We start from the raw sequence: 14,278 nt of genomic DNA, 5'->3' as shown, positions 1-14,278 counted from the left end.
TACGAAGCAATTCCATTCGGCAGATTTCACGCAAGAACTTTTCAGTGGGATCTGCTGGACAAATGGTCCGGATCGCATCTTCAGATGCATCAGCGGATAACCCTATATCCAAGGACAAGGGTGTCTCTCCTGTGGTGGTTATAGAGTGCTCATCTTCTAGAGGGCCGCAGATTCGGCATTCAGGATTGGATGCTGGTGACCACGGAGCCCAGCCCGAGAGGCTGGGGAGCAGTCACACAAGGAAAAAATTTCCAGGGAGTGTGATCAAGTCTGGAGACTTTTCTCCACATAAATATACTGGAGCTAAGGGTAAATTTATAATGCTCTAAGCTTAGCAAGACCTCTGCTTCAAGGTCAGCCGGTATTGATCCAGTGGGAAAAACATCACGGCAGTCGCCCACGTAAACAGACAGGGCGACACAAGAAGCAGGAGGGCAATGGCAAAAACTGCAAGGACTTTTCGCTGGGCGGAAAATCATGTGATAGCACTGTCAGCAGTGTTTCATCCCGGGAATGGAAACTGGGAAGCAGACTTCCTCAGCAGGCACGACCTCCACCCGGGAGAGTGGAAACTTCATCGGGAAGTTTTTTCCACATGATTGTAAACCGTTGGGAAATACCAAAGGTGGACATGATGGCGTCCCGTCTGAACAAAAAAAAACGGGACAGGTATTGCGCCAGGTCAAGAGACCCTCAGGCAATAGCTGTGGACATTCTGGTAACACCGTGGGTGTACCAGTCGGTGTATGTGTTCCCTCCTCTGCTTCTCGTACCTAAGGTGCTGAGAATTATAAGACGTAGAGGAGTAAGAACTATACTCATGGCTCCGGATTGGCCAAGAAGGACTTGGTACCCGGAACTTCAAGAGATGCTTACAGAGGTCTTATGGCCTCTGCCACTAAGAAGGGACTTGCTTCAGCAAGTACCATGTCTGTTCCAAGACTTACCGCAGCTGCGTTTGTCGGCATGGCGGTGGAAAGCCGGATCCTAAGGGAAAAAGGCATTCCGGAAGAGGTCATTCCTACCCTGGTCAAAGCCAGAAAGGAGGTGACCGCACAACATTATCACCACATGTGGCGAAAATATGTTGCGTGGTGTGAGGCCAGGAAGGCCCCACAAAGAAATTTCAACTCGGTCGTTTCCTGCATTTCCTGCAAACAGGAGTGTCTATGGGCCTCAAATTGGGGTCCATTAAGGTTCAAATTTCGGCCCTGTCGATTTTCTTCCAGAAAGAATTGGCTTCAGTTCCTGAAGTCCAGAAGTTTGTCAAGGGAGTATTGCATATACAACCCCCTTTTGTGCCTCCAGTGGCACTGTGGGATCTCAACGTAGTTCTGGGATTCCTCAAATCACATTGGTTTAAAACCAGTCAAATCTGTGGATTTGAAGCATCTCACATGAAAAGTGACCATGCTCTTGGCCCTGGCCTGGACCAGGCGAGTGTCAAATTGGTGGTTTTTTCTCAAAAAAGCCCATATCTGTTTGTCCATTCGGACAGGGCAGAGCTGCGGACTCGTCCCCAGTTCTCTCCCTAAGGTGGTGTCAGTGTTTCACCTGAACCAGCTTATTGTGGTGCCTTGCACCTACTAGGGACTTGGAGGACTCCAAGTTGCTAGATGTTGTCAGGGCCCTGAAAATATGTTCCAGGACGGCTGGAGTCAGGAAAACTGACTTGCTGTTATCCTGTATGCACCCAACAACCTGGGTGCTCTTGCTTCTAAGCAGACTATTGCTAGTTGGATGTGTAATACAATTCAGCTTGCACATTCTGTGGCAGGCCTGCCACAGCCAAAATATGTAAATGCCCATTCCACAAGGAAGGTGGGCTCATCTTGGGCGGCTGCCCGAGGGGTCTCGGCTTTACAACTTTGCCGAGCAGCTACTTGGTCAGGGGCAAACACGTTTGCTAAATTCTACAAATTTGATACCCTGGCTAAGGAGGACCTGGAGTTCTCTCATTCGGTGCTGCAGAGTCATCCGCACTCTCCCGCCCGTTTGGGAGCTTTGGTATAATCCCCATGGTCCTTTCAGGAACCCCAGCATCCACTAGGACGATAGAGAAAATAAGAATTTACTTACCGATAATTCTATTTCTCGGAGTCCGTAGTGGATGCTGGGCGCCCATCCCAAGTGCGGATTATCTGCAATACTTGTACATAGTTACAAAAATCGGGTTATTATTGTTGTGAGCCATCTTTTCAGAGGCTCCGCTGTTATCATACTGTTAACTGGGTTCAGATCACAAGTTGTACGGTGTGATTGGTGTGGCTGGTATGAGTCTTACCCGGGATTCAATATCCTTCCTTATTGTGTACGCTCGTCCGGGCACAGTACCTAACTGGAGTCTGGAGGAGGGTCATAGGGGGAGGAGCCAGTGCACACCACCTGATCGGAAAGCTTTACTTTTGTGCCCTGTCTCCTGCGGAGCCGCTATTCCCCATGGTCCTTTCAGGAACCCCAGCATCCACTACGGACTCCGAGAAATAGAATTATCGGTAAGTAAATTCTTATTTTGTATAATAAATTTTTTGGCTGGCTATATATCGAGATACCGGCGTGGTTGTTGTAAAGATACCATGATATGAGGATCCCCATCTTTTTCATCGTGAGTAACGGTACGCCGTATCACGTGTGTTAAAGAAACCATTACATGCACTTATTCCCTGCTCACTAAGTAAGTGAGGTACGCTGTGGTCAGACACCATATCCATATTGTTCATATGAAATACTGAATGCACTTCAATCTGCTTCCATTAATGTGATAAAGAAACTGCTACGTGCATTAATTCTAGTCTCACTGAGTAAGTGAGGTACGCAGCGGCTAGATATCATATCCACATTTTTTCGTATGAAAAAACTAAGTTGCTATGTAAAGATACCTTATTATTAATTACATTTTATTTATAAGGCGCCACATGTGTTTCGCAGCGCCGTACAAAGGACAGTACAGGGGACAAAACATTGCATTACAGTAAATAAATAACAGAAATAGAGTACAGGTAACAGAGCACCACACATTCTCAAGACATAATACAGCTAAGATGTAAGTATTGAGGGAGTGATCATCGTACTACTAGAGGCTGGTGGCCATAGATGGAGATGAGCCTTTACTAGCAGGATAAAGATGGTCGTTGAGTAGGGGAGAGCTGTGAGTGAAATGTGTTGAGACGAGGGCTTAGATAAGAGGAAAGAGGGCCCTGCTCTGAAGAGCTAACAATCTAATGGGGAGGGGCGACAGACAGATGACAAGAGGTGCAGGCAAGTGGGAGGTAGCTTGATGGCAGTATGCAAGCAAAGCAGAGATGTTCACGGCATGAGGCAGGGGGGTGGAGGCGCGGCTTCAGCACTGGGTTATGCATCGGGAGGGTATGCTTTGATGAATAGGTGGGTTTTTAGTGCCCGTTTGAAGCTTTGCAAGGTTGGGGAGAGTCTAATGGAGCGAGAGAGTGCGTTCCACTGAAGGGGTGCAGCACGGGCAAAATCCTGAACTCGTGCATGGGAAGCAGTGACCAGGGCGGTGGAGAGGAGACGGTCATTAGTCGACCGTAGGGGGCGGGAGGGAGTATGAAGGGAAAGGAGGTTGGAGATGAAGGGAGCAGTGGAATTAGAGATGGCCTTGTATGTGAGGGTGAGGAGTTTGAAGAGGATTCTGTAGGGGAATGAAAGCCAGTGTAGATTTTGTCGAAGGGGAGTGGCAGATATGGTGCGGCGGGAGAGGAAGATAAGCCTAGCTGCTGAGTTCAGGACAGATTGGAGGGGAGCAAGCGAGGCCAGTGAGGACATTACAGTAGTCAAGTCGTGAGATGACCAGTGAGTGGATGATGAGTTTAGTTGCACTCTGGGAGAGATCTGGCCTGATACGAGCAGTGTTGCGTAGCTGGAAACGACAGGATTGTGCCAGAGCTTGGATGTGGGGTGCAAAGGAGAGGGAGGAGTCAAGAGTGACGCCCAGGCAGCGGAGTTGGGGAACGGGGGAGATGGTGGTGTTGTCAACAATAATGGAGATATTGGTCGGGGGTGTTGCTCTGGATGGGGGGGAAGATGATGAGTTCCGTTTTGTCCATGTTGAGCTTTAGAGAGCGTTCAGACATCCAGGAGGAGATTGCAGAGAGGCAGCTGGAAACCTAGCATAGTACAAATGTTTTTAATTGCTCCTCACTATGTAAGTGAGGTACGCATGTGATTGGGCAGCATCATTATACAGTCATTATAATTATAAGATATCATCAGATATGGTCTTCAGAATCCATTCATTTATTCGAATAGTGTAAAAAATGTCACTATAAGAATTATAATACACATCATCATTTGAGACATTCCTACACATTTTCTTTTATTTCCTCCATGGATCTCTGAGCACATCCAAATATCCAGAGAAGAGATCACATCTGGGAAGAAAGACCCTCAGTAATAGAGCTAAGTAAACCTCTGGGTCTCTCTTTTCGTAATTTTTCTCCTCACAGACACAGTAGCGCCATCTTCTTCACAACCTTCACACTTTTCACTAGAACCCATTGGACCAAATTGGGATAGGTCCGACTGTGAAGTAAAGAGACCACCACCGTGTCAATTGACGCGCCAAGTAATACTCCAAAAAAACCTACATTCAAGTAATAGGTGCATGCCTGCCCCTTGTGCAATCAGGTTTATCTGTAAAGGCCTTGAGTAAAGTCTGCCGTATTGAATTGCCTCGAAAGATACTACCATCTTTCCTAGAAGGCGTATGCAAAGGTGTAAAGACCATCTGATTTTGTAAAACCTGCAAACCATGCTCCGGTCGTCTTGAATCTTGTCTTCCTGAACGAAGACTCTTAACTGTATATTGTGTCCAGGATTAGACCCAAGAATTGAATTGTTTGGGTCGGTTGTAAATTGTTTTTTTTTTGAAGTACACAATCCAACCATGTTGAGTCAGAATCTGGTAAGTGATCTGTGCATCCCGAATCAAGGATTCTGGTGACCTGGCCTTGATAAGGTAGTTGTCCAAATAAGGTATCATGACTCTTATTGACCTCAATTTCGCTTCCATGACTGCCATGATCTTTGTGAAGATCCTTGAGCTAATGACAGGCCGAACGGAAGTGAGCTGAATTGGTAGTGGTTCTCTGAAGAGGTTTCGGCCCAAGCTTCCCAAAACCTTGTCAACCTAGCGCCCACCTTGGAGGACCCAAGAGGAGCTGGGAGACAGTCATTCCACGGTTTTGCCTTTGGCACGAAAGGAGTGTGTCCTAAACGAGGTAAAAGCCGGACCACATTAACTTCTTCTCACAGCTGGCGTAGTCCTGGGATATGTAGTAGGCAAGAAGGTAGATTTTCCCAGCTGTTGCCTGTGAAATCAATTTGTGCAATTCTGGACCAAACAAGGTCTCCAACAAAAGGGATAGCTTCTACTGCCTTTTTGTAGTCCGAATCCACCTGCCATTCTCTGAGCCACAGGATTCGTCTGGCCGATACTGCAGAAGCCGAAATACAGGATGCTATCCTACTAGCATCCTTTGCAGCCTGACAAAGATAAGTGGCTGATTCATGGATATGCTCCACTAAGAGTTCTCTCCTCCACCACTGCTCAAACTATCTCACCAGCCCAATTAATCTAGGCACTCACCAGCGTAGGTCTGTGGAAAGCACCTGCTGCCACAAAGATGGATTTAAGTGCCGTATCCAACTTGCGGTCCGAAGCATCCTTTAGGGTAGTTACATTTGGTATTGGTTAGATTGTCTTTTTTGGCAATCTAGCCAAAGACGCATCCACATTTGGTGGGATCTCCCATTTTACTATGATCCCCTTAGGCAAAGGATACTTTACCGTAAATTTCTTGGGCAATTGGAAGCGCCTATCTGTCCGTTTCCATGCTTCACACATCTGTTCCTGGAGTGTTTGAGGAATGGGAAATACTGCCGTTAGCTGCTTTTGAGACTCAAACGGATCAAAAACTTCAGGTTCTTTAACCTCTTCTTCCTTGAAGTTAAGCCTGCTTTACTGCCTCAATAAGGGATTCCAAACCTTTAACCTATGAATCCTCCTCTTGAGGCATAATCTCCAATACATCTTCAATTGACTCCGTCCTCGTCATCTACCAAGAGACCCTCTTCCTCCTCTGACTTCTTGCAGAACAGGAAAGGGTCTCTCTACTTATTTGCGCACAGGCGGTGTAAGTCTAATTAGGAATTCCTCCATAATCTTCGAAAAACCCACAGCCCATTCTAAATGTTGCTTATGAGATCCGCCATTTCCTTTGAAATATGTGCCAGGGCATTTTCCCATGTTCCGGATGGACCACTGTCCCCGGCATGCATGTCTATACCCAAACATGCGTCGCACACCCCGGAGATGCCAACACTTGTGCTCTCTCTCTTTTTTGCATTTAGAACACACATAGCAAATTTTTGTGGTCTTGGTTGGTGCTTTTGACGCCATGTTAGCCACACACACACGGACCACCCAGCAGTCCGGTCACCCTACTAGAATAGATGGAGAAAGACTGTAAGGGGAGCAATGAAACAGGGGAGACTTACCCAGCTGGTTATTATAAAAAAAAATATTGTACCAGACAGAGGTTTACAAACCCCACACCACCAACTGTTGTGATAGCTTGTCTCAGGTTTGTCCACTGCCTCTGCTGAAATCTCTGGTGCTCCCCACCTCAGGACCCATCAGCAGCATCTCTTGGGAGATCAATGTACGAGAATCAGTGAGAACTATCTTGCAGCTCTGGAACTAAGAGCTTGCGCTGCTTGAGGCCCCACCCCCCTCCTATCCCTCAGCCCGCTCTCACAGCACTCCCTAGCCAATTTAAAATGGCTGCCATTGAAATCTTCTAGTCACCTCGCTGCCTGTACTATTCTGCCAGCGAGGGTGCCGCTAACCCTTGGAGTCCTGAGCCGGGTCCCGCTATTGCCGCCGAGTGATCCGCTTCTTGTATTACTGCCGCTACGGGTCCTCCGGTATAGTGTCTGGCGCTGGAGGCACTGTACACGTGCGCCAGCGTCTCTGCTGGAAAAGAGCCACGCGGACCTGGTAGTCGCCTGTTCCACTGCCCACGCCGCATGCTCCCTTGCTTTCTACCTGAACAGGCTGTTAAGATATGCAGCATCCCGATGGCAGAAGCTGCGCCCAGCAGGAGGAACTATGCACTCTCGCAGCTCACCTACACCAGCGCAGGGAGGGAGGGGGACCTTGCTACCACCACTACTCACTGTTCTGCTGTCCTCTTAGTGAGCAGCCGATCCCTTCCACCGGGATCTGTGACTCACCGATAATCCAATGAGTACCTTAGTATCACCTGCTCCCTCCTTTAGTGCGGTGGGATTAGGCCACTGCAAATCAGTATAAAACAAAATTATGTATAGAGCCAGGAGCTCTCCGATGTTCTACCTCCTCAGCACAATTTTCCAAACTGGAGGGACGGGGGACGTGGGGGGAGGCCAGCTGTGCACTTTTGTTTTTTTTACATACATTGTGCTACCTCCGGTCTCTATTCTCCACACCCCAGCTGTCTAATCTCCAGTGTCCCCTAGTGGATGACAGAGAAATATTGTTTTGTTGAGCTTTAAGTGCAATTTTCATGAATCGCTCAAAAACGATAGCTCTTCTAGCAAGTAATACGTTTTGAATAATAATAGTATTTCTATAGCGCTCTTAAAACTTTGGGGATTTATTAGGAGCATGAACAATTAGATTTTTGTTGAAAACTTAAAAAAATTTACTGAGAAAATCAAAATTTTATTTTTTATGGAAACAGACTACTGCGTTACATATATTATTTGAACACCCATGAAAACAGGTTTAAAATGAGACCATGCCCAACTTTCTAGCTCCGTTCGGTGAGCTGCAAGAGCAATTTATAAAAATGTTAACAGTATAAAAAAAAAAAAAAAAAATTGTGAAAAAACTACAGCTTTAAAAGGCATATGACTTCAAAACCAGTGTACACATCAGGTTAAGATTTGGGGGTTTTCTTTGTACCCATTGCAGTATTATACCACAATATCATTACAATCTGAAACAGTCACTTTGAAACCTGTGTTGAATAGATATGTAATCTTCCTAGGCTGCTGCCACTACAGCACTGATCTGAGTAATAAGTTATTACTGTTACCTGGGTGTGCCTTATTAGCTATATCTGACCAATAGTACAACTGCTGTATACTCATCTTCAACAGGTTTCCTTGCAAATAGATTTTAAATGGGTGCGGCTAGAGCCTGTAGCCAGACCAATAGATTAACAGTATATATAATGCTGACTCCCGGTCTTGTGGGAAGCGATGACCCGGGCAGTCCCTATGATAAGGGCACTGTCATGAGAAGTGGGGAATGGAGGCAGACTGGGACAGAGGCAGGGGACACAGTACAAAAGGAACAAAACATTATACAAACGTAACGCGAACTACAAACCAGCAATATACATGGAATTAAAAACATCACAATACACTGAGAAACATTTAAAAAGGAAGAGTGATTTATATAATACACAGTCACATTTATATTTACATATGTACAAGCACAAAAAAAAAGAAAGAAAAAAAAAAAAAGTCTAAAAACCACAATTAATAAAAATGACCGCTGGAACCACTGTAGACCATAAAACTCACTTCCGGTTTGCTCGCGCTGTGCCGATCACACACTCATTAACCTGGAACACAGGGGAATAGATGTAATAAAATAAATAAATAAAATAAATAATAATAATAATAATAATAATAAGATTTTACTCACCGGTAAATCTATTTCTCGTAGTCCGTAGTGGATGCTGGGGACTCCGTAAGGACCATGGGGAATAGACGGGCTCCGCAGGAGACTGGGCACTCTATAAGAAAGATTTGGTACTATCTGGTGTGCACTGGCTCCTCCCTCTATGCCCCTCCTCCAGACCTCAGTTAGGATACTGTGCCCGGAAGAGCTGACACAATAAGGAAGGATTTTGAATCCCGGTTAAGACTCATACCAGCCACACCAATCACACCGTATAACTCGTGATACTATACCCAGTTAACAGTATGAAATATAACAGAGCCTCTCAACAGATGGCTCAACAATAACCCTTTAGTTAGGCAATAACTATATACAAGTATTGCAGACAATCCGCACTTGGGATGGGCGCCCAGCATCCACTACGGACTACGAGAAATAGATTTACCGGTGAGTAAAATCTTATTTTCTCTGACGTCCTAGTGGATGCTGGGGACTCCGTAAGGACCATGGGGATTATACCAAAGCTCCCAAACGGGCGGGAGAGTGCGGATGACTCTTCAGCACCGAATGAGAGAACTCAAGGTCCTCCCTCAGCCAGGGTATCAAATTTGTAGAATTTAGCAAACGTGTTTGCCCCTGACTAAGTTGCAGCCCGGCAAAGTTGTAAAGCAGAGACCCCTCGGGCAGCCGCCCAAGATGAGTCCGCTTTCCTCGTGGAATGGGCTTTCACTGATTTAGGATGCGGCAATCCAGCCGCAGAATGCGCCAGCTGAATTGTGCTACAAATCCAGCGAGCAATAGTCTGCTTAGAAGCAGGAGCACCTATCTTGTTGGGTGCATACAGGACAAAAAGCGAGTCAGTCTTCCTGACTCCAGCCGTCCTGGAAACAAAGTTTCAAGGCCCTGACTACATCCAGTAACTTGGAATCCTCCAAGTCCCTAGTAGCCGCAGGCACCACAATAGGTTGGTTCAAGTGAAAAGCAGATACCACCTTAGGGAGAAACTGGGGACGAGTCCTCAATTCTGCCCTATCCATATGGAAAATCAGATAAGGGCTTTTACAAGACAAAGCCGCCAATTCTGACACACGCCTGGCCGAAGCCAAGGCCAACAACATGACCTCTTTCCATGTGAGATATTTCAGATCCACAGTTTTAAGTGGTTCAAACCAATGTGATTTTAGGAAACTCAACACCACATTGAGATCCCAGGGTGCCACGGGAGGCACAAAAGGGGGCTGAATATGAAGCACTCCCTTTACAAAAGTCTGAACTTCAGGCAGTGAAGCCAGTTCTTTCTGGAAGAAAATCGACAGGGCCGAAATCTGGACCTTAATGGAATCCAATTTTAGGCCCATAGTCACTCCCGACTGTAGGAAGTGCAGAAACCGACCCAGCTGAAAATTCCTCTGTTGGGGCCTTCCTGGCCTCACACCACGCAACATATTTTCGCCAAATACGGTGATAATGGTTCGCGGTTACTTCTTTCCTGGCTTTCATCAGCGTAGGAATGACTTCCTCCGGAATGCCCTTTTCCTTTAGGATCCGGAATTCAACCGCCATGCCGTCAAACGCAGCCGCGGTAAGTCTTGGAACAGACAGGGCCCCTGCTGTAGCAGATCCTGTCTGAGCGGTAGAGGCCATGGGTCCTCTGATATCATTTCTTGAAGTTCTGGGTACCAAGCCCTTCTTGGCCAATCCGGAACCACGAGTATCGTTCTTACTCCTCGCCTTCTTATTATTCTCAGTACCTTTGGTATGAGAGGCAGAGGAGGGAACACAAACCGACTGGTACACCCACGGTGTCACAAGAGCGTCCACAGCTATCGCCTGAGGGTCCCTTGACCTGGCGCAATATCTCTTTAGCTTTTTGTTGAGGCGGGACGCCATCATGTCCACCTGTGGCCTTTCCCAACGGTTTACCAACAGTAGGAAGACTTCTGGATGAAGTCCCCACTCTCCCGGGTGTAGGTCGTGTCTGCTGAGGAAGTCTGCATCCCAGTTGTCCACTCCCGGAATGAACACTGCTGACAGTCCTAAAACGTGATTTTCCGCCCATCAGAGAATCCTTGTGGCTTCTGCCATCGCCATCCTGCTTCTTGTGCCGCCCTGTCGGTTCACATGGGCGACTGCCGTGATGTTGTCTGACTGGATCAGTACCGGCTGGTTTTGAAGCAGGGGTTTTGCCTGACTTAGGGCATTGTAAATGGCCCTCAGTTCCAGAATATTTATGTGTAGGGAAGTCTCCTGACTTGACCATAGTCCTTGGAAGTTTCTTCCCTGTGTGACTGCTCCCCAGCCTCGAAGGCTGGCATCCGTGGTCACCAGGACCCAGTCCTGTATGCCGAAACTGCGGCCCTCTAGAAGATGAGCACTCTGCAGCCACCACAGTAGAGACACCCTGGTCCTTGGAGACAGGGTTATCCGTTGATGCATCTGAAGATGCGATCCCGACCACTTGTCCAAGAGGTCCCACTGGAAGGTCCTCGCATGGAACCTGCCGAATGGAATTGCTTCGTATGAAGCCACCATTTTTCCTAGGACTCGTGTGCAGTGATGCACCGATACCCGTTTCGGTTTTAGGAGGTCTCTGACTAGAGATGACAGCTCCTTGGCTTTCTCCTGCGGGAGAAACACTTTTTTCAGTTCTGTGTCCAAAATCATCCCCAGGAACAGTAAGCGAGTGGAAGGAACCAGTTGTGACTTTGGAATGTTCAGAATCCAGCCATGCTGTTGTAGCACTTCCCGAGATAGTGCTACTCCGACCAGTAACTGCTCCCTGGACCTCGCCTTTATAAGGAGATCGTCCAAGTACGGGATAATTAAAACTCCCTTTTTTCGAAGGAGTATCATCATTTCTGCCATTACTTTGGTAAACACCCTCGGTGCCGTGGACAGTCCAAACGGTAGTGTCTGGAATTGGTAATGGCAATCCTGTACCACAAATCTGAGGTACTCCTGGTGAGGAAGGTAAATGGGGACATGCAGGTAAGCATCCTTGATGTCCAGGGATACCATGTAATCCCCCTCGTCCAGGCTTGCAATAACCGCCCTGAGCGATTCCATCTTGAACTTGAATTTTGTTATGTAAGTGTTCAAGGATTTCAAATTTAAAATGGGTCTCACCGAACAGTCTGGTTTCGGTACCACAAACAGTGTGGAATAGTAGCCCCGGCCTTGTTGAAGTAGGGGTACCTTGACTATCACCTGCTGGGAATACAGCTTGTGAATGGCCTCTAGCACAGCCTCCCTGCCCGAGGGAGTCGTCGGTAAGGCCGATTTGAGGAAACGGCGGGGGGGGAGGCGCCTCGATTTCCAGCTTGTACCCCTGAGATACTACTTGAAGGATCCAGGGATCCACCCGTGAGCGAGCCCACTGATCGCTGAAATTCTTGAGGCGGCCCCCCACCGTACCTGGCTCCGCCTGTGGAGCCCCACCGTCATGCGGCGGATTTGGAAGAAGCGGGGGAGGACTTTTGGTCCTGGGAACCTGCTGTGTGTTGCAGCTTTTTCCCCCTTTCTCTGCCTCTAGACAGAAAGGACCCGCCTTTTCCCCGCCTGTTTTTCTGGGGTCGAAAGGACTGTACTTGGTAATACGGTGCTTTCTTAGGCTGTGAAGGGACATGGGGCAAAAATGCAGACTTCCCAGCTGTTGCTGTGGAAACAAGGTCTGAGAGACCGTCCCCGAATAACTCCTCACCCTTATAAGGCAAAACTTCCATGTGCCTTTTAGAATCTGCATCTCCTGTCCACTGCCGAGTCCATAAGCCTCTCCCAGCAGAAATGGACAATGCGCTTATACTAGATGCCAGCCGGCAGATTTATTTATTTATTTTATTTATTAACAGTTTCTTATATAGCGCCGCATATCCCTCTGTGCATCTCTCATGTATAAGACTGAGTCTTTTATATGCTCTATGGTTAGCAATATAGTGTCTCTGTCTAGGGTGTCAATATTTTCCGACAGGGAATCTGACCAAGCAGCAGCAGCACTGCACATCCAGGCTGAAGCAATAGCTGGTCTCAGTATAACACCAGTGTGTGTGTATATAGATTTTAGGATAGCCTCCTGCTTTCTATCAGCAGGTTCCTTTAGGGCGGCCGTATCCGGAGACGGTAGTGCCACCTTTTTACACAAACGTGTGAGCGCTTTATCCACCCTAGGGGGGAGTTTCCCAACGTGACCTATCCTCTGGCGAGAAAGGGAACGCCATTAGTAATTTTTTTGAAATCACCAATTTTTTATCGGGGAAAGCCCACGCTTCTTCACACACATCATTCAATTCCTCAGATGGGGGAAAAAAATAAGAATTTACTTACCGATAATTCTATTTCTCATAGTCCGTAGTGGATGCTGGAAACTCCGAAAGGACCATGGGGAATAGCGGCTCCGCAGGAGACTGGGCACAAAGTATAAGCTTTAGGACTAGCTGGTGTGCACTGGCTCCTCCCCCTATGACCCTCCTCCAAGCCTCAGTTAGGATACTGTGCCCGGACGAGCGTACACAATAAGGAAGGATTTTGAATCCCGGGTAAGACTCATACCAGCCACACCAATCACACCGTACAACTTGTGATCTGAACCCAGTTAACAGCATGATAACAGAAGGAGCCTCTGAAAAGATGGCTCACAACAACAATAACCCGATTTTTGTAACAATAACTATGTACAAGTAATGCAGACAATCCGCACTTGGGATGGGCGCCCAGCATCCACTACGGACTATGAGAAATAGAATTATCGGTAAGTAAATTCTTATTTTCTCTAACGTCCTAGTGGATGCTGGGGACTCCGAAAGGACCATGGGGATTATACCAAAGCTCCCAAACGGGCGGGAGAGTGCGGATGACTCTGCAGCACCGAATGAGAGAACTCCAGGTCCTCCTCAGCCAGGGTATCAAATTTGTAGAATTTAGCAAACGTGTTTGCCCCTGACCAAGTAGCTGCTCGGCAAAGTTGTAAAGCCGAGACCCCTCGGGCAGCCGCCCAAGATGAGCCAACTTTCCGTGTGGAATGGGCTTTTACAGATTTTGGCTGTGGCAGGCCTGCCACAGAATGTGCAAGCTGAATTGTACTACAAATCCAACGAGCAATCGTCTGCTTAGAAGCAGGAGCACCCAGCTTGTTGGGTGCATACAGGATAAACAGCGAATCAGATTTCCTGACTCCAGCCGTCCTGGAAACATATTTTCAGGGCCCCGACTACGTCCAGCAACTTGGAATCCTCCAAGTCCCTAGTAGCCGCAGGCACCACAATAGGCTGGTTTAAGTGAAATGCTGAAACCACCTTAGGGAGAAATTGAGGACGAGTCCTCAATTCTGCCCTGTCCGTATGAAAAATTAGGTAAGGGCTTTTATAGGATAAAGCCGCCAATTCTGAGACACGCCTGGCTGAAGCCAGGGCTAACAGCATTACCACTTTCCATGTGAGATATTTCAAGTCCACAGTGGTGAGTGGTTCAAACCAATGTGATTTTAGGAATCCCAAAACTACATTGAGATCCCAAGGTGCCACTGGAGGCACAAAAGGAGGCTGTATATGCAGTACTCCCTTGACAAACGTCTGAACTTCAGGAACAGAAGCC

General features: G+C 47.4%; 1 protein-coding gene across 2 annotated transcripts in view; it reads right to left on the bottom strand.

Annotated features, from left to right (window-relative positions):
• Positions 1–8,437: 8,437 nt before the first annotated feature.
• The window catches only part of KIFC1 (kinesin family member C1), a 61,372-nt gene continuing 55,531 nt past the window's right edge, over positions 8,438–14,278 (bottom strand). For both annotated transcript variants that reach the window (XM_063938241.1, XM_063938242.1), the window contains exon 17: positions 8,438–8,633. In XM_063938241.1, the coding sequence (XP_063794311.1) occupies positions 8,589–8,633 (45 nt within the window). In that variant the 3' untranslated portion in view covers positions 8,438–8,588. The remainder of the gene's footprint in view (positions 8,634–14,278) is intronic.

Source organism: Pseudophryne corroboree, chromosome 8 (genome assembly GCF_028390025.1).
Source record: "Pseudophryne corroboree isolate aPseCor3 chromosome 8, aPseCor3.hap2, whole genome shotgun sequence".
NCBI classification, from domain to species: Eukaryota; Metazoa; Chordata; class Amphibia; order Anura; family Myobatrachidae; genus Pseudophryne; species Pseudophryne corroboree.
This window is presented reverse-complemented; position numbering and strand designations above follow the sequence as displayed.